At 41.6% G+C, this 20,386-nt stretch overlaps 1 protein-coding gene across 2 annotated transcripts in view; it reads left to right on the top strand.

Moving 5' to 3' along the window:
- The first annotated feature begins 4,206 nt into the window (after positions 1 to 4,206).
- The window catches only part of tub (TUB bipartite transcription factor), a 78,158-nt gene continuing 61,978 nt past the window's right edge, over positions 4,207 to 20,386 (top strand). For both annotated transcript variants that reach the window (XM_050050608.1, XM_050050597.1), the window contains exon 1: positions 4,207 to 4,346. In XM_050050608.1, coding sequence (XP_049906565.1) covers positions 4,291 to 4,346 — 56 coding nt within the window. In that variant the 5' untranslated portion in view covers positions 4,207 to 4,290. The remainder of the gene's footprint in view (positions 4,347 to 20,386) is intronic.

Genomic DNA, 20,386 nt, shown 5'->3' with positions numbered 1-20,386 from the left:
AAGAACATGCAACATATAGTTTTCGTAATGATGATGGGCACTCAAGAGCAGCGTCAGTGCTCCTTGGAATATTTCTACAACTCTGTTAGAGAGATGAACAATATTCCTCCAAAATATATTCCCTCAATATGTGTTTTGATGAGGTGGAGATCACCGTCAGTCCAAAATTTCCCAAAGATGTTCATATCTGATGGCTATGAAGTCCGTAGCATGAGATTCACATCATTTTCACCCTGATCAAACCATCAATAGTAACCTCTAAAAGTGCACTCCGATGGTTCAGTAAACACATCACGTAGAACTTCGCCACTCTGAGTAATGTCCCTGCTATCCTTGACAATATGTGTGATTTTTACAGCCCTTTTCTCCTTGTGAAAAAGAGGCTTCTCTCTTTTCTGACAGAGCATGTCATCCCTCTCCACAGCTGTGCTTTGCTTTCAGTCCTTTGTTACTGGTGGCAGAATGTCCTTTGTGACTTTCATACATCTAATCATTGCCTGCGATGGTACTGTGCAATTGCAAACTTCCAGGCTAACTGGTCTCATGTCCTGAGAGTATATAGCATCCCAGCTAGTCCTTGCATGTACAGCGAGAATTAGAATTTAGAGGTACAGTGTGTAGGATTTAGTGGCATCTAGTGGTGAGGTTGAAGAACTGACACTTCTCCTGTGTGCCCAGTGTGACAGAGAACTATGGTGGCTGATGCAAAAACATGAATGGCTCTATCTACGGCCAGTGTTTGGTTTGTCCGTTCTGGGCTATCGTAGAAACCGCTCCATGGACGAGGTCCTGCTCGGTATATAGAAGTAAACAGCTCATGCTAAGGTAATGAAAACACAGTGATTCTTATTTTCAGGTGATTTTACAATGATGAAACCATAGTTATGAATATTGTATTTAATTTTTGCCAATAGGTGCCCCTTAATCCCCCACACTGGACCTTTAAGATTAAACACCAAAGGTATCCAGTAACCTGTTTTAGTAATTTTGGTGTTGTGGGTGTAAAGATATCACCTGGCATCTAGTATGTAACAATGCTAGTGATTATAAGTAAGTATAAAGCAAGTAACGGTTCCAAATGCACTTATCATTATCAGCAATTGATATCTTTTTGCTCCTTCAAAAAAGTCAACATGGAAAGATGTTAAACAGATGGACCTGCACTTGTAAAGCACCTGTCTGGTCTTCCAACCACTCAAAGTGCTTTAACAATACATGTCACATTCACACATGCACATGCACATGCACAGGTGGCTGAGGGTACCATACAAGGTGCCACCTGCTACTCAGCTTAAATGCCCTCAGACTCTGATGGAACAGCCATCAGGAGCAATGTGGGTTCAGTATCTTGCCTGAGAATACTTTGACATGCGGGCTGGAGGAGCCAGGGATCAAACTGCTGATCTTCCGATTAGTGAATGACCCACTCTACCTCCTGAGCCACAGTCGCCCCTAAGAAAGAGAAAGACATCCGCCAGTCTTGGCTGTGGTAAAGACGCAATATATTAAAGTTGTAAGCAGCACTGAGCCAGGGCCAAAGCAGAATGCAAGTATTTGGATGCTATTTGGAACTCTTGGTGTTCTTTAAAACTGAAAAATGATAATAATAGAATAAGAATAATTTATATAGCTTATATACTTCAGTGAAGATGTGTTTCACATGATTATAAGTGTACTGAATTTTTACTTTGTTGTTTCACATGATTATAAGTGTACTGAATTTTTACTTTGTTAAAGACCTGGAATGTATTCCATGTCTATGTATATTTTGCTCTTCCTGAGGTTTCTACCATTTTTTTTTACCCTGTTAAAGGTTTTTTTGGGGGAGTTTTTCCTTATCTGCTGCGAGGGTCATAAGGACAGAGGGATGTCGTATGCTGTAAAGCCCTGTGAGGCAAATTGTGATTTGTGATATTGGGCTTTATAAATAAAATTGAATTGAAATGAATTATTAATTTATACACAAATACTGCTTCTACGTGAGAAGTGTCAAAAGTTATCTAGACTCACAAGTCAGTCTTTAGACGCTTTATCAGAAGGCGGAGATCTCTGATTGTCTGGTGGCGAGACTAAAAGTTATCCTGCAAAATGTGCACTGTACAAGCACGAAAAATACATAAGCACATGTCTGGAAGGTTTTGAGAGATGGGCAGAAACAGGAGGGTGCACACACCTCGTTAGCAACTCCCCAGATGCAGGTGGAGAGGGAGGTCACAAACTTAAAAAAATCCCAACAATTTAACAGCTCGAATATAATCCAGAAAAATAGCACACATCAAACTGCTTTCCTCAGGTGTCGTCAAAGATTTTGGTGAAAATTGTAGGATGCCACTTTCTGTGGGATTCAAACCCTGGACCTCTGTAAGGCCACAGGAGGCAACTTACTCGCTGTACCACATGTGCAAAAATGGTATTTTTATCTTTTTTATTTTAAACTGCTTACAATAGTCAAAGTATCTGTGGAGACATTTTAAAATAAATAAATAAATTACACATCATTCTACTGGTATATTGGTAAATATTTTGGTGACAATTCTTTGAATATTAGATAAAAAAAAGAAAATGTGCATACAAAACAAATAACAATTATTATGATTTTTTTTTAAAGTTTTGAATGTGAAATGTCTAGAAAATTATATTTCTTGTAATAAGCCACACCCACTTCAAGCAATCATTTCCAAACTTTGTGCACTGACAGAGTGATGACTTTAGATGGTGCAAACAGAATTTTGTACAAATCGCTGCAGCTGAATAGAGGATTAAAAACTTTTTGTGGTGCCCCCAAGTGGCAGAATATCTTGAGCTCGGACGAAGCATCTGAACACGTGCACCAGGTATGGTTACAATCACTTAAGCCAATGTTGATTTATGAGCATTTATGTAAAATTGAACATTAAGACAGGTTTAAAAGATAATTTCGTAACCGTATAAAGGATTGTTAAATGGATATTTCCTTGATATCTTTAGATCAGTGATGTCTGTAGATGATTGCACTGGCAAAGTTTCAATGCAACTGGATGAATGGTCTCTGACTGGTTCTCAAAAATAGGATTTAGAGGAAATTGAGGAAAAAGTCGTAAAATTTGACATTTTTAGAGCAGAAGACCATTGAAGCAAAGATGCAGAGGAACTGAGAGACTGAAATGGTAAAATATATTTTGACTCAAAGCCAAGCTCTGTTCGAAATTATTGGAAAAACACGTACCTAACCAGTGGGTGGAATTTGCATCCCACCTGCCAATGTTGGTGAGTTGCCTTTTTTGCAGCATCGACACTTTTAGCAGATAGAAATAACACAAAAGAAGAATAATGTGCTGAGCGGGTGTCGCTGCTTGGACCCCTAAATATAGACAAAAGAAAATAAGGTAAGTGTGGGAGGGTTGGAGGACCTCCACAGCTCTGGTGTCCTTTATGTTCATTTGTTAGCTTAACTAAGAGCTACTCAATAGCAGATACTGGGACTCATCGAGTATTAAAATGGCGGCTCAATTGGATTTCCTGCACGCCCTTTGCCCTCATTCTCATCTTCCCTCTCTGGATTGGTTCACTTAATGATAGGTTACTTTAAAGTGTCTCCATGTTTGCACAAAATCACAGTTGTGCAGACATCCAATTAGTGATCCTGAAGAAGCAGGACGAGTCTTAACCTGCATGCAGTAAGCAAGGCAAGGAGCTGTGTGTGAGCCTGATCCTGTGGAAAATACAAAAATTGGGCCTTTTCTAATTTACATGAAATTACATCCATGGCCAATTACCTCTTCAGAGTGCACCCATCCACACACAGTTTGATTCAGCATTTGAAAAATAAATGAACAGACAGAACAGTGCTTGTGGGCTACAGCACAGCTACTATCTGCCTTTCTGTATTGATCAGCAAATGAGTGGGGAGGTTAATTGCTATTGGCTATCAAACAATCACGAGATGCCAATAATCAAAATACACAAACCACAGTTTAATCCATTGAGATGTGGCGTCAACTCAGACTTTTAACACAGTCAGTGGGGAAATTACCAGTAAAAAAAATAATCAGCGTTGTGTGGGTCCGCGTGAATGAAATAAATCAGCATCCGCGCGCGCACCGTGAGCTGAGCTGACAGCTCGCGCGCCCCTCTCTGTGGTGGTATAGCCCATAGGAGAGCGTTTGTCTCCGCACAGCCTCTCTGCTGCTCATTCACTCGGCTCCTCTAGTTCGTGTTTGGCTTGGGTTCAGTGAGGACGGAGAGAGGAGGCTTCACGCTCACATTCGGCCGTCTCACCACCCGGTCCAGTCCGCTCAGTTCGCCGGAGACATGGAGGGAGTCAGCAGCAACAGGAGCATGTCTTACAGTAGGTGGAGCTATGACAGGTAAGCGAGCTGTCCCCATAATAACAAGTGGAGCCTACGTTTGAAACGCCAGCTTTCATCTTAAGTCTATTGCGTTTGGTTTATTGGTGGGAACTCCCCCCTCAGTTTGGTGACAGGTGCTGATTTGGACAACAGAGATGTGATGTGAGTGTGTAAGTAGCCTGTAAGCATCATACTGTGTGTGTGCTGGCTTCCCTCTGTGTCTGTATGTCAATGGTGTATTTACAAATCTCCCATCATCCAACACAGCCCACCACAACACAACATTAATAGGAACAGATTTGTCTGAGTCTCTCATAGTACTTTTGCTTTTCCATAATACTCCATCTATCTATCTATCTATCTATCTATCTATCTATCTATCTATCTGAAACTTACATGTGCTAGAGAAGTGACAATTTTCATTTACTCAGTAGTCCAATACCCATCCGCACAGTGGCAGAATATCTGTGTACACAAGCTAAAGTGCTTCAATCACAGATCTGGACTCATTAGTCAGCAAGTTGGCAGGATACGTCTCAGCAGGGAGTGTGACTGTGATCAAGACCTCACATTTTAGGACAAATTCTAAGAGACATGTGGAGTATGAACACAGGGAGCTCAGATGATTAAAAAACATGGAGTCACGGCGGTCCTTGACAGTAGCTGGATTTCTTAACAATTTTTTTTGGAAGGGATTAAAAATAGAGGCAAGTGGAGGATTGTTTTCCGAGGTGTGATCTATGAGACATTTGATAAATAAGTATCGCGAAGGAGGACGACAAAATGTCCACTTTGTGTGTGATGTCATCAACATAATGTCAGAAATAAGTGTGAATGAGTCAGTCAGTTTGAATAGTCATGACTTGGGAAAATGGCTCTTACATGGAGGAAACACTGTAATGTCCAATATGAAGAAACACATTTCTGCACAAATGCATCTCCCAAAAGCATAAATATCTGTAGGAATACTTCACCAGATAAGACATATCAAAACATACAGTACCTGATTAGCTGACCAATTTCCTCCTCAGCCAACATTTTGAAACACAGTGGATGGTTGTGGAGATACTGTGGCTGTATCATTGATCAGCAGAGGCTCCATCAATAGGGCAGGTTTTACCCTAACAACCCTGTTAATGCTGGCTCGGACAATATAATTGGTATTCTGAATCTGTGCTTGGACATCCCAAGAGACTGCCGGTAGAGCCAGTGGTATCTTACCCTCCTAAGATTTCACTGAAATCATGTTTACTGTGTGTAAGCAGCTTTGGTCTGTAAGAGATGCCAGAGTCTGTGCATTAAGTGTTGTTTGTTTTCACAGCAAAATTATATGTTATTTTTCCCCCCAGAAAACCAATAACACCTTGTGGTATTAATTCACTTTGCAGTATGTGTTTCACAAATGTAGGTGAGCAGCTTTCACAGAGAGATAGTCATACTGGAGGCGATTAAATTAGAGCGGACTATTTTAATGAATTATTAACTCCATCTTGAGGCCAAAATCAATCCAACGAACACCAAATTGTAATGTTAATATAACACTTTCTTACAGGCACAGGATATTAGCAACAGGGGTCAAATTGAGGTCACTGGTTTACGCCTTTATCTTATACCCTTTGTCCACCAAAATTAGCGAGTACATGCACGAAAACCCATGAAGGATTGGTGATAGACTTCTTTCCCATTGCCAGTAGACTAGAGCCTTGTTCAGGACTCTGCAATAGATGAGTATGCATTTCTGTTTTTTCTTGCTTGTGTGTAACATTTAACATCACAAACGTGCAAGACAACAGGTTAATAAACAGTAGGAACCAGCATGGAGGCCACCGAAAATGTAACATGGTTACATCTTTATTATATCTCTTACTTAATCAGTCTCTCTTCAATGCATTCTCACATCGACCATGTCACATATTGGCGTTTGGTCATGGAACTTCAACATCCAGATGCGACGTGCAAGGTACCCTGGGTGCGTTGGTTGTTGGCGTTCTGGTACAGAGTTATGCCTTTTACAAGCATTGTGTTCTTTCACAGGAAATTTAACGTTTACATACAGTCTCTATCAAAATAAACACACTACGTGCAACAAACGCACATGGTTAGGTTCAGGAAAAAAGAGTTTGGCTTTATAACCTTACGGGATGCAACACCGCTTTCCTGAAAGTTGATGTTTGTTGGACCCATCCACCACCCCTTCCACTTGGACTTTCGCTGCCTTACCTGTCATTCTGTGGCTCAGAGGTAGAGCGGTTCGTCCACCAATCGGAAGATCAGCGTGTCGATCCCCGGCGAAGTGTCGGAAGTATCCTTGAGCAAGATACTGAACCCCCAAATTGCTCTCGATGATGCTTCCATTGGTGTGTGAGTGTGTTAAAAACTGAGTAGCAGGTGGCACCTTGTATGGCAGCCTCAGCCACCGGTGTATGAATGTGTGTGTGTGAATGGGTGAATGTGACTCATAGTGGAGAAGCGCTTTGAGTGGTCGGATAACAAATGCAGGTCCATTTGCCATTCTTGTCCCGCTGTGTTTCCCCCTGACACTTCCGAGCGCCGTTAAACTTTAACAGCAACCAACTGCGTATCATGCTGACATTAAAGGACGTCTTTTTTCGTCAGTGTCTGACGCCGTGTCTGACATGTCTGACGCCGCAAGTCACTGCCCAAGGGGCCAGATTTCGATGACTTCAGAATGAGACCAGGTTACTCTTTTAAATTCAGTGCCAACTAACATAGAACAATGTTTGAGTGCTACATGGAAAGAGTTGGATGAAATTTGTGGCTGTGAGTCATTACATCACGCCCACAAAGGGTGTAAAATTATCACGTCTACCCGGTTGACATGTTTCTGTCACTGGCGTTTGAAGTCGATCAGAGCTGGTGTTGATGAATACCAGTGACTACTGCAGAGTTATCTGTTCTGGGCACGAATGCCAGTTGTGACCTTTCCCACTAGAGACAAAAGCTAGCTGTTCGTGGGTGTTAGTGTTGTTTTTGTCAAGTGTGAGAGGGGCTTTATTGAATGAAAAATAACAATTCCTTGTGAGATCTGTGCAGGTGATGCTGGTTGTTGTTTCTTCTTGTCTGTATTTTTTGGCAGCTCATTTGTAACATAAAGGAGGTTTGCATACGTCGTACCTTGTCAAAGAGCAGATACGTCTCCAGTGGCGGCACAGATTCTCTAAGGGGCAGAAAAAATGGCATCTGTCCCTTCTATTATTGTTATATCTCCTGTTAGGGTAGCAGAGGCCACACCTTTATGTTTCATATTGGTTCATGACTTTGGGGGCCTCAGGTAATTCCAGCACTGCTTCACCCAGTGTCAACCTGAGCAGAGAGCTCATCAGACACAATGAGAAAGAGCACCTGTGTGGCTGCTTTGAGCCTTTAAAGCTACAGTTGGTTATGAAAATAACTTCTTGTCATATTTGCTAAAGCTGTCACTGCTTACACACAGTATAATATGAGGCAGATCGTCACGGAAAACAACAGACCAGAGCTGAGGAGTCTGTCACGCAGCTGTCAATCATGTCAACCACTGCTTGTCAGCTGGGACAAACTGTCAAATTAAGCAGCGCTCAAATCAAGAGTTTATTTCTCATCTCAAATGTTTTCAGAAACATATTTTAGTGTACTGTTTACCTGTAAAATGAGAAAATTTGTACCAAAGTAGCACAAGCTTAGCCTGTTAAGATCCCCGTCCATTCCAATGCACATAACTTTTCTAGGATGTCTAGATCTATGATTACTGCCACCTGACTCCACCTAAATGCACATACTTATTTGACTGGATGTCTGTAACCCAATCACAGTGTTCCACATCATCTAAAGTGGACTGCAGTTGAGCCACTTTCCCTTCTTTAACAAGCATGGCGGACTGTGAGAAAGGAGAAAAGGCAAGTCACATTTAATCTATTAATCACATTATTAAAGTACATAATCTGTGTTTAAACTGTTTAAAGTTAAGACGAGATGCTATATTACTTATACATGGAAAAATATCTTATGAAAGATTTATAGGTTTTACTCAAGGCTTTTTCAAAAACATCTGTCCATTGGAATGGACGGTGGATCTGAATGTCACCTGAGAGTAAACTGGGAAATACTAATTCTGATTCTCATGATAAAATCAGCTCATTATGCATCCTGTTGATTATGCACACAGAACATTCATCTCAGGAGGTTTTGAACACACTGTTTTCTCCAGATACTTCAGAGATTGAGGATATTTTGGTCGTGATGACAAATGCAATACAAAATATATACATATATAATGTGTTTTACAGCATCACTTTATTCAGTTATACAACTAAAATATTCATGAAAGATAAGTTAACTCATGTTTTTTGTAGGAAAAATTGTTTGTTAAGATCATTTATTGTCAATTTTACTACTAGGTGATGTCTCGCATTCAGATTCTCTGTCCATTGGAATGGACAAAAAAAACCAAGAACATAAATAATACAAATTTTGCTTATGATTTATGAGTACATTCAGAGTAGAAATCCAACCATACAATATATATTTTTGTTGGGCTCTGAACAGCTTAAAACATCCTTGTGACATTCCCTAGCTAAAACCATGGGGATGGAGCTGGTAGTCTCATTTAAGATGAGTGCTGACTGCTCAGCAAAGTGAGTTCATTAGCCATGTTTCATTGTTCGTTTTACCAACTCATGGAATTACCAATAGCTGATAAAGACTGCCAGCAAAATGAGTTGCTTCAGCTGATACTTGACAGTTACATCAAGTTACAGCTCAGGCTGCTCCTCCATCTGTAAAGGCTGGCCAAGCGGGGACCTTGACCAGTCCTAAATCTGTTCAAGGTGGACCACTGTCTCCTTGGGAGGTTGGTGCCAGGGACTGGTTGAGTCGGGTCTGACACTAGATGTTTGTTTGGGATGTCTTTAGATTCCCATTCAGTCACCCAGGCAGACAGGGCATCAAAGTCAGTGGGTGGGGGGTCCTTCCAAATTGGACGTCTAGATCGGAGGCGAGCAGGTGGTGGGTTGAAGATGTCGGCGTGGATTGGTAAATAGGGGGAGTCTTTGACCTTTTGGAGCATCCAATAGGTGAGTTCAGTTTGTCTGATGTTGGGGGGGATATGTTAGATAGGACAGGGAGCCAGGGGAGTGGTGTTGAACGAATAGTCCCAGTTATGATTCGCATAGTGGTGTTAAGTTGCGTGTCTATGTGGTGTGTGTGGGGTGATCTGGACCAGACAGGGGCACAGTATTCTGCTGCAGAATATGACAGGGCCAAAGCTGAGGTGTTCAGTGTGGGGGCTGCTGCACCCCATTTTGCACCTGCAAGTTTGCAGAGGAGGTTGTTTCTGGATTTCACCTTTACTGCCGTTCCTTTAAGGTGTTCCTTGAATGACAGTGTCCTGTCCAGAGTCACTCCCAGTTATGTTGGATTAGGGGCTTGTCTGAGCTGATGTCCACTCTGTCTGATGTCCAATTGTTTGGCAGCTTCTGAGTTTCGAAGATGGAAAACACTAGAGACTGTTTTTGCTGGGCTTGGTTGTAGGCGCCAGGCTTTGCAGTACTGGTCCAGTTTTGCAAGGTCCTCACTGAGCACCTGCTCCAAAGAGGCCAGGTCAGTAGCTTGGGTTGCCAAACAGATGTCATCAGCGTAATGCAGCAAAGAAACTCCATGTTGAACTTCCGGTCCACAAAATGTTCTACACCCTTTAGCAGCCATGGTTTTTGCCTTGGGATGTGGTGCGTGTTTGTATCCATGCTCATCGATTAAACGCACCACACCATTTTGTCACGTCTTTTTTCTTAGCTCATAAACTGGTTGCTATAGGGAGGTGTCATTGACCTGACATGTCTTAATGAGGTTGTGTGTTTGAATGCATGAACGCATGACCCTGGTCACAGTTATTGTGTATTTGTGCTCGGTAAACATCTGTTGAACATAATGAAATCAAAACTGTAGGTGTGTAGGTGTGACATTTGTTTGAGGGTAAGGTGCAGCTGTGGGTTTGACTATATGTATCTTGAATTCACAGTGTCAGATCAGTGAAAAAGCTTAGTCATACTCATAAGACCTCTACAGTTTAGAGTACAACCATATCTTGCTGATGTGTTTTTGCAGGCACTGCAATTCATGGTGGAGTCTGTTCGTATTTGGACCTACAGGATGTACAATCACACTGTGTCCTGGCACCCACTCAGTAAACACTGCATCCTAGAGATGGAGGGGCAAGGTGGGCTGACAAGATACAATTCAGAGCCTTCGGAGCTCAGTACACAGTGATCATGTCTTAAATCAAAGACAAGGATTAGTCAGAACTTCCTTGTGTGCACTGTATGTTCAACACTGCACAGGATAAACAGGTATAGAAATAGAGAAAGCAGTGGAACTTAAACATGCTAAGTTTCCCCTTAATTTCTCATCCTTCTTTATTTAATTTTAATTTCACCCCAGAGCTTGTGTTTTATTCTGTTTATAAATATGTCTTCGAATTAGATTAGGTGTCAATCTCCTCACTAGTTGCACAAAAGCTCAAGGCTAGTATTGAAGCCAGACAGGCAGAGCATAAAGACAAGAGAACATCTTTTCTCACAGTATCTGTGTCATTAATAAAGTATATAAAAAAAATAAATAAATAAATAAAAATCATGATTTAGCCCTCCTTACACACGAAGCTGGCATTTTTCATGCCCCAAAAACAGTCTCCAAAGTGGCTAAATCTAATAACAGTGATTGGGGTTTATAGTCCTGGCATACTATAAGATTTTCACCACATGTTGATTGCAAAAAATATTCACAGTCACTTTATTATCTATGGAAAGTAATGCATTAAATCAAATGCATCTTTAACTCAGCAGTTGCACTTAATGGATAGCAAAAAGGCAGCCCGTTAGAAAAGAAAAGAAAAGATTTAAGAGGCACTGGATTATTGACACATTACAATCATCTGTGTATCATAAACACGATATCAGTATTTTATTTTTAAATATCACAGTTATCGTCAATACTGGTATATTGTGACGCCGCCAGTTTCTTAGTAAGGACAGGAAAAAACATAGGTTTTGGAAAACAATGATGTAAGACACTGTCGAAGGATGTAGGGTTTAACCTGCTCAGACTCGGCAGAATAACTGGGCTGTGACTGATGTGCGTTATTTACAGTTTTCCTACTGTTACAATATTTTACTGTCGATGTAAATCTTTCAAAAAAGACCTGACATGTTATAGTGAGGATGCACATTGCATTCACATGTAAACAGTGTTTCTAGACTTTGCTGGCTTGGTGTGAAAGACGTCTCAGTCTGTGTTTGTTGGGAGGCTTTGCATTGTTTATTCAGTGGCCTTAGCCTGTCTTAATGTCTTAGAATTTCAGCTGTGATCATTTGGAATCTGTGCCGCTAACTTGAATTACCTCCTGACAATGATGCTGCGTTCACATGAAATTAGGGAGAAAGTAGACGGCAATCTGGATATTATTTTAGGAGACGTGACCATGACCGCAAAATCTGGCAGAGAATACTGGCAATAGTAACAAAAGATGGCACTGCCTTTCAAAGTTAAGATATTTTAACCATCCACGATGGAATTAACATCTGAATTTTAGGGTATTTCCACACACAAGGTGAACACACAATCTGGACAACTTCTGGACATTACAAGAAAAATTTAATTTCATATATTGTATTCCATTCTTTGTAAACAATTCAAAATCCCCATTGCAACATATCATCATGCATGTTTCGTTTTACCGCCCCGCCATTTCATCGGACTGGTAGTTTGTTTTTCCTGTGCCGTCCGAAAAGGTTTTTTTCTCCATCTGCTTGTGAACGCAGCATAAAACATTAAACAATTAATTTAGACATGCAGCAAGAAGTTGCCTTGAATATGGTTGTGAAGTGATTTCATAGACTGTTGTTTTGTTCTGTGTATCTGAATAGCTACTATGCATGAATGTGGTTCAGGTGAGATCCGAGGTGTGCTCGTGTCTGTTCAGCTCGTGGTGCTGGTGTGAATTGGCACCAGCAAGAGCTGTTGACATTCAGTCTGCATCTGTGTATCCCCTCTCTATTGCCTTGCAGAAGCTGTAACCTGACTGGATTCTGGCATTAATTTGCAGTATATACAGAATAATGCATTTTGCTATTTATAAACCGAACCAGTCCTAAGTACCAGATTTGTAAGAGACCCTCCTCCACGAGTGCATTTGTAACACTGGTAGTCAGCTACACACAAAGTCATACACACTAATCGCTGCAAGCTCCTGAAGTGGGAATCCATCATGTGTTTGGGGCTATTGTGGGTGGCTTTAAAGTTGAGTCATAAAAGAACCATGTACCTTAGTGAAAATTGCAACCAAATAAATGGTTTGAGATAGATTCATCTGTCTCCATCCAAGAAGACTGTCAGGGCCATTATGAACCCCCCCCCCCCCCCCCCCCACATTTCTAATAGTTGAAAAAATAATAATGAAATAAAACTGAGCCAGAAGCAGAGCAGAGAATGAAAGTTGAATGTGGTTGTCATGACAGTCTGATTAGAGTTTGTAGAGATATTTGCTGCGAACCAAAGTATTAGATGGAACAACAAGCACCATCTTTAGGTGGTGTTACTTGTGTAGCAAAAATGTTAAGTGTGTGTTTTACCGACTGAGGCAGGGTATTATTCAGTCACTGCAGCAAAAGTCCTAATCCACAAGACGCTGACTAAGAACATGATTTCTCCTCTAGACATTTTTAATAAACAGAGCCACTGCCCTTCACTGTCTGACTCTCACTGGTACGTCTTGAATCATTCATACTCTGTGTACCGTCTTTAAGAGGCATCTCACCGATGGAAAGAAGGTCTTTTCATAATACTTGGCTGTCTATGCAGTAGAGAGATGCAAATACATTTGACATTGGTGCTGCATGACCAGAGAAAACAGAGAAAATGGACTGTTGCTCAAGAGGTAGAAAATCTACCGTTACTAGAATGCACTGCACCGCCACGGACCAATAAACACTCCCGATGGTGGGTGATGTATCCAAAGATTGGCTATTTCGACTCAAAGCAATGTGGTGGCTAGTTGGTAACAAACAATCCTGGATTACATTAAACTGTATGCTAAAATATGTTTCTGAAAACAGTTTAGGGCAGTGAGTTCCCAACTGGTCCAGCCACAGGGTCCAGATTTGTCCTTAGTCATCAGTTCAAGGTCCACACAGTTTAACACATTCAGCATCATAGTTGCATTTGGCCATGATGTCGAGCTAGCTTGCTGCCTCTGTCAAGTAGCTGCCCGTGAGTCACTCACTCTACAGCAGGAAACAGCACTTCAGAATAAAAGCTCTGTGCGGGAAATTCACTGTACTTAAAAATAAAGTGTGTTTTTACAAACTCGACATGTTTGCGAGTCATTTGCGGCCCGTTCAGGATGGACCCATGACCCACTTTTGGGACCCACCAGTTGGGAACCACTGGTTTAGGCGAGGATCAGGAAATACAGTCACATTATCTTGAGCCCCTTTTACACTGCCAGATTTTCGGCGAATGTTGGGCCGTTTTGCCGGCAGGCTGCAAGCGTTTAGATACACAGAGCCGGATTGGCGAGTTGATTCGAGGCGCCCAATTTTCCGCCACGTAGGGTAATCATATTGGCGGAACCCTTTTAGATTAAAAAGACCGAGGCGGCCTTCTGCCACGGGAGGGGCTGTTGATGACTTGTGGGAGGAGCTGTTGATGATGCCGCACATGCGAGCCACTGGCGGTGGATAAACAGGATACAGCTGATAGCAGGAATTAGCGAGCAGCTAGTACTAGTAGCAAGAGAGAAACGCAAACCTGACAGACATGAGCAACTGGGGAGACAAGGAATTGCGCGCCCTCCTTGCCCTCGCAAACGAAGAGGCCATTAACCGTCAGATGATGGGAATGGTGAGGAACGGGCCGACTTGTGAGAGAATTGCCGCAGGACTGACCAGCTGTGGCTTCCCTCCCACGTCACTGTTTACGTCACACGCTGAGCTACACGTTTTGTTACCTGCTCACGCTCCCCATTGCCCCGAAAAAGGCGCATTCTGTATAAACAAAAGTAGGCAGGCGGCATTTTGCTGCACTCCCCGATTTTGTTTTTATACTGCCAAGGCTGAAAAAAGACTGATTGGGCTTTCCTGCAAATTTGCACAATTCCTGTTTTAAAAAGGGCTTTGGTTTATATTTCATCAACACTGCCTAGTTTTACAGTTTGGTCTGAGTTTGAGAGCGCGAGAGCAAGGGGCAAGTCTCTCCTTCAATCACTTTTATAATCTTTGTGTCTGTGAGCATACAAAATTGCTGAAATAAAATTTGTAGTTCAAGCAACAGCCTGAAGAGCCAGCAAATGTCATCCAGCTGATTTGAGTTGATAGATGATCAAAGAGATCTGGGTGCTGGTGAGATGAAGGGAGGTTTACCACAACTCATTTACACATACTAGCCACATTGTTATAATACAAAGCTGGTGGAAATTGGCAAAGTATCCTTTTAAAATGATCTGTGAATAAGGAGCATACACATAATTGTTATTCAGAGTGCAGTATTTTGGCTCTACCTTTTCAGATTCCTTCCCATCCTCAGAAATGTGTAACATGGTGTCAGCCTTAGTTTGAAGACAATACCTTTTTTCTAATGCTGTGCCTGTGCTAGTGCAAACATTCAGGCTTTGGATTGCAAAGGTAACTATTACACAGCATTATGAAGAGAGATGAGCCTGGAAAAGCAGGCTTGATACTGGTAACTGCTGCAGTACAGGCAGGAGACTACTACAACATGTTGTTGTTGTTGTGGCGTGCTTGTGGACTATTTCACCTTTGCAAACCTGGATGAAAAACACAATTTCCAACCTGTCGTTGTTTGTGGTGATGAGGCCTGTCATGTCTTATTCATCAGACCTCCAGACTCTCCAGCTCAACAATCCCTCTGCAGCACTGCTGTCATTATGTTGTGCAGTTCATAGCTTAGTCACTGTCCACCTGTTTCTGTAGTAACCACAGATACCAAACAAAGCCTCCAGGCTTTAGTCTATGCTGCGACACCTCCTGAGATCATTTGTAGCTGTGGCCCCAACTGTTAAAATCCTGTGTGGCATTTTGTGATATTAGACTTGATGGATTTAAAAATCTCAAACAACCTAACCAGGTCAACACCTTATACCTCTCTGTGCGTCTTTTATCCAGGTGTTGGGTAAGCTAATTGTAAATGTCAGATGTTTCCTGAGTAAGAAATGTACTTTGGCCATCATTAGTAGCACCTAAGCAGGACTTGGCATTTACCTTTACTCTATTTTTCACCTGTCCTCAGATGTCCTCCAGGAAAAGTTTAACTAATGCAAAACAAAATCACATAATTTTAAAATGGCAGATGCTGTCTGCACCCAGATGTCAGTAGCCAACAATGCTGTTTGCACACAGGGTGGAATAGCTAGTGTGGCTATTTACATACAGGTATATTCATGGGTGTCCTAGCAATGTGGAAATATGACTTAAACACAAACGGGTCTATTCAGCTATTCATCCACTTTATACATCCTAAAATCTGAAAATAATAAGTGAACATCGACTCATGTATGAATGTGGATGTCCTGTGCTTGAAACATTCACCCACCACCTTTTACTCCCTCCATGGATTATGTCACTCTTTATACACCACTTGACTTTCTGGCAGTGTAATTGTGTGTTTTTTGTTCTCATAAATCAATGAATGAATGAACTTTGTTTAATAGCACCTTTCATGCACAGAATGCAGCACAAAGCTTTACAATTCAGTGACGGAGTCAAACAGCAACGAAATAAAACCGTACAACTATACCACACATTCAAGGAGAAATGAAAGAAAAAAATTCATTAATCAGTCAATTAATTAAATAATTGAAAAACATACATATTAACAGAGATAGCTGCTAGTTATAGGCTATATTAATTAAAAAGATATGTTTTGAGTCATCGTTTGAAACTGTCCACTGAGCCAGCAAGTCTGATATTTAAAGGCAGGGTGTTCCATATTTTTGGGGCGTAGTAGCTAAAAGAAGCAAAGGTTTTTGTAGTGACATTGGGAACAGTTAAAAGAGCAGCTGTGGAGGATATCAGGGTTCGTAGAGGGACATAAGGTGATAGGGAGTCTATTCTATAGGAGGGGGCAATGCCATCAAGAGCCTTAAAGGGATAGTGCACCCAAAAATGAAAATTCAGCCATTATCTACTCACCCATATGCAGAGGGATGCTCAGGTGAAGTTTTAGAGTCCTCACAACACTTGCAGAGATCCAAGGGGAGAGGGGGTAGCAACACAACTCCACCTAATGGAGGCTTACGGCGCCCCAGATTCAAACGTCCAAAATCACATAATTGAAACCACAAAATATCTCCATACTGCTCGTCCGTAGTGATCCAAGTGTCCTGAAGCCCCGACATAAAAAGTTGTTTGGAAAAACGTCATTTGATCTCTGTTTTTAGCCTCATTGTAGCCTGCAGCTCTGACTGCTTCTCTGTGCACCGTGCTCACATGTGCGCTCTTGCGCGAGACCGTGAGACATGGGCACCGCGTTCATGTGTGTTCACGTGCTTTCGCTATGTCGGAGCTTCAGGACACTTGGATCACTACGGACGAGCAGTATGGAGATATTTTGTGGTTTCAATTATGTGTTTTTGGACGTTTGAATCTGGAGAGCCATAAGCCTCCATTAGGTGGAGTTGTGTTGCTACCCCTCTCCCCTTGGATCTCCGGAAGTGATGTGAGGACTCTAAAACTTCACCTAAGTCTCCCTCGGCATGAGGGTGAGTAAATAATGGCTGATAATGGCATTTTTGGGTGCTCTATCCCTTTAAGAACCAATAGAAGGGTTTTAAAATCAATTCTAAAAGATACTGGGAGCCAGTCTCTCTTTTTAGTTTTTGTTAAAACCCTAGCAGCAGCATACTGAATGGTCTGTAGTTTTGCAATGGCAGTTTTGAGTTGGTTGGTATGTAGGGTGTTGCAGTTGTCAAGACGACTGGAAACAAAGCATGGACAAGCTTCTCAGCATCTCGCAGGTTCAATAGAGGTTGTACCTTAGCTTTTATTGTGTAAATGATTAAATGCATTATTTGTGAATAAAACTTGCAACTTAATCTCAGAGAATACCCCCAGACTGGCTAGCACTACCTCTAACAATGACCTCTTTGCCCTAATCCTGACAGCTGCTGACCTCAACATGTCAATGTGATTAGCACTAGCCAATTACAGCACACAGTGGGGGTCACAATAATGAATCCTAGGGATGGGTGTAAACAGCCAAATAGCTGCAGTGCAGGGAGCAAACTCTGCTTTAAAACGTACTGCCTGATAATACTAAACTCCTGCAACGTTTTTCCATAAGTATTAAGATTAAAGATAATGGACAAATTTCCCCAAAGCTGCGTTACTGCACTGCTCTGTGTGCCTCTGCAAATTGCCTCCTGAGGAACTGAACTCAAAGAACTGCAATTAAATGCAGATTCTGTAGTATTAAAACAACCGGGTTGATTAAGGTGATTGAAGGTAACAAATTAAAAGCCAGACAGGCACAAAAACACAGGCTGAGAGAACACGATATGAATAATGATCTACACCTAATGCCAGACTTTACACTGACTTTTTAATGTGGTCATAAAATAACTTGTCAGTTTATTTTACAGAATCATAGCTGCTCAGCTAATGCCTACGTTTTGGGAGTTGTAACTTGTATGATTTAATGTGACAAATAAATGATGAGTGAATATAGTGGACAGACAGAGGAGAGATCAGTGAACAGATGAGGTAAGGAGGGAAATGTTTGCGTGTGCTTCGGGATCCACTGAGGTGAAGTTTAGAGTCAGAGTCAGAGTCAGGTAGAGTTCAGAGAGGCAGCCAGCTTGTCAGTCCAATCCTTCCTCTGCAGTTAAAAAGAAAAACTCTCCCATCGTCTGGGGAAACGGTGAAAACCGGTTGACCTGCTGCTGTGGTGTGAAGTTGCACCTCTTGTAATGTTGCTGACAAATAGGATCTGTATGGTGGCCTGGAAAACGAATGTGGTGTTGACTGCGTATGCAGTGTTTTTCTGTTGCATTTATTTTCAGAATGTATGTGTTCTTGAATTGAATGCATCGCCTCTGTATTTTTGTATTTTGTTTTGGCTTTGGCAGCACGTTTTTTTTCATGTGCAGCATGTCTCCATTGTTGTTTCAGATTTTTGAATGTGTTTTTGATTTGACATTGTCCCTGAATCTGCAGCCCATTTGTCCTCATGGAAATGTTTGGAGCCATTATAGCGGGTGACCTTGTCGTCTACTGTAGCTCCAACATCAGATGCAAAGGTGGAGAAGCTCCCTCTCTGACGTCTCCCTCTGTATATTTTGGCTCTCTGTTGCTGCGAGGGAGCAATCAGTTTCTGCTGTGGTGGCGATGCTGGCAGGCCATGAGCTCTGAAAGCAAAGACTCACTTAAACGTCACTTCATACATATTCATTGAAATGATTAGTATGATTAATGCTTGCATGTAAAGGAGCAGTTAGTTAATGTACAGCGCTTCTGACAAGAGAACAGCCCTCAGCGCTTTAATTCGGTTGAAGGCTTCCCTCATCAGGAATAAATGGTCTTCTTTAAATTCATGATTGATCTTTATAAAAAGGAGGTATAACAGTCCAATACATTTATCCATTCAGGCATCTAACTAATCTATTTATATATTATCGACATATCTATTTAAATTTTAACTTGAAATTGATTATTTAGATCGATAAGCTTGTTAGACTTCAAACAGAATAAACCAAATAGGATGCCTTACTCTGTGTAACTGGTGGACTCTAGTGTTGTCTGTGTTGTGTTGATATGAAGAGATCCAGACCATGGATGTCTCTGGAGGTGATCTCCGTCTTTATCTGACTGACAGCAAGAGACAAATACAAAATCCTCCTTCAATTACGACCACATAATTCGATCCACTATACACAAATTAAGTGACACCAGAATATGTTAGCATATTATACAATAAGTTTAAGATGAAAAACTAACTTATAAACAGCTTAAGGGCACTAAAACACAGATATTACTACAAGAGTGATGTTGCTTACCTCTCCATGGAGTACAACAGCAAAAGGGGAGAGATAAGGCAGGAGACTTCCCCTTACAGGTGGAGTATCTCCAAAGGTAAACGTAGGGATACAGAAACTGAGTATGAAACGTTCCCCATATTGGCTATGGAGGCCTAGGCGTGTCAGGTGATAACTGAAACAAATTTTGCGTAATTGTAACCCTCTTTTCTTTGTTACCCTCTGATTGTTGGTGTTCCCCAGTTTGGGCTGTGGGCTACAACATTTGGTTCTTCCTCTTTGTTTCATTTTTACCAACACGACAAGACAGTACCAACACATCCCAACTTAGGGGTACAGCAACTTCTCTTCACTCTAAACACAAGGGGTACGTCCAAAGTCTCTTAATTTTATACTGCTAACTCCTAACTCCTTACTTGAACCGGAAGTCGTTCGGGGTCCGCCATCTTTAAGGCCGTCTCATGTCTCTTATTCCTGCCAGTAAGGAGTTAGCGTTAGGCATTAGGAGGGATCTGTTAGGTGTGATGAGTAAGGTAACACGAGAGGTTCCTAACAGGAAGTCTTTTTCAGCTTGAGGCCCTGACCTATAAATACCCGCCCCCTACGTCTGGCTCATTTGAACGAGATGGCGGAGGAACAGCGCAAGTGTACCCGTTACATGCATTCTTTGCAATGAAACGCTGTAATTCACATGCCTACGTGACTATAAAGAGTAACGTTAATGATATTTCGTGCAAGACTGTCATGTTGTAATTAAGTTTATTTCATTCACAACCTGTTGCGTTGTTCAGCGGACTGTCGGTGATGTGTGGCTGTTAAATGTGCAGCTGCTCATGTCCAGAACCACACGTGTTGATATAACACCACGCACGCAGGCATGCGCACACACACACACACACATACACACACACACAAACATACAAACACATTTGCCCATCATTAATTGTCCTGCATGTCATGTGAGTGGAATAATGTTTAATAGCCTGTAGGTAATATTAATTATTAATATTAATATTAATTA

This window comes from Epinephelus moara, chromosome 1 (genome assembly GCF_006386435.1).
Source record: "Epinephelus moara isolate mb chromosome 1, YSFRI_EMoa_1.0, whole genome shotgun sequence".
NCBI lineage: Eukaryota > Metazoa > Chordata > Actinopteri > Perciformes > Serranidae > Epinephelus > Epinephelus moara.
This window is presented reverse-complemented; position numbering and strand designations above follow the sequence as displayed.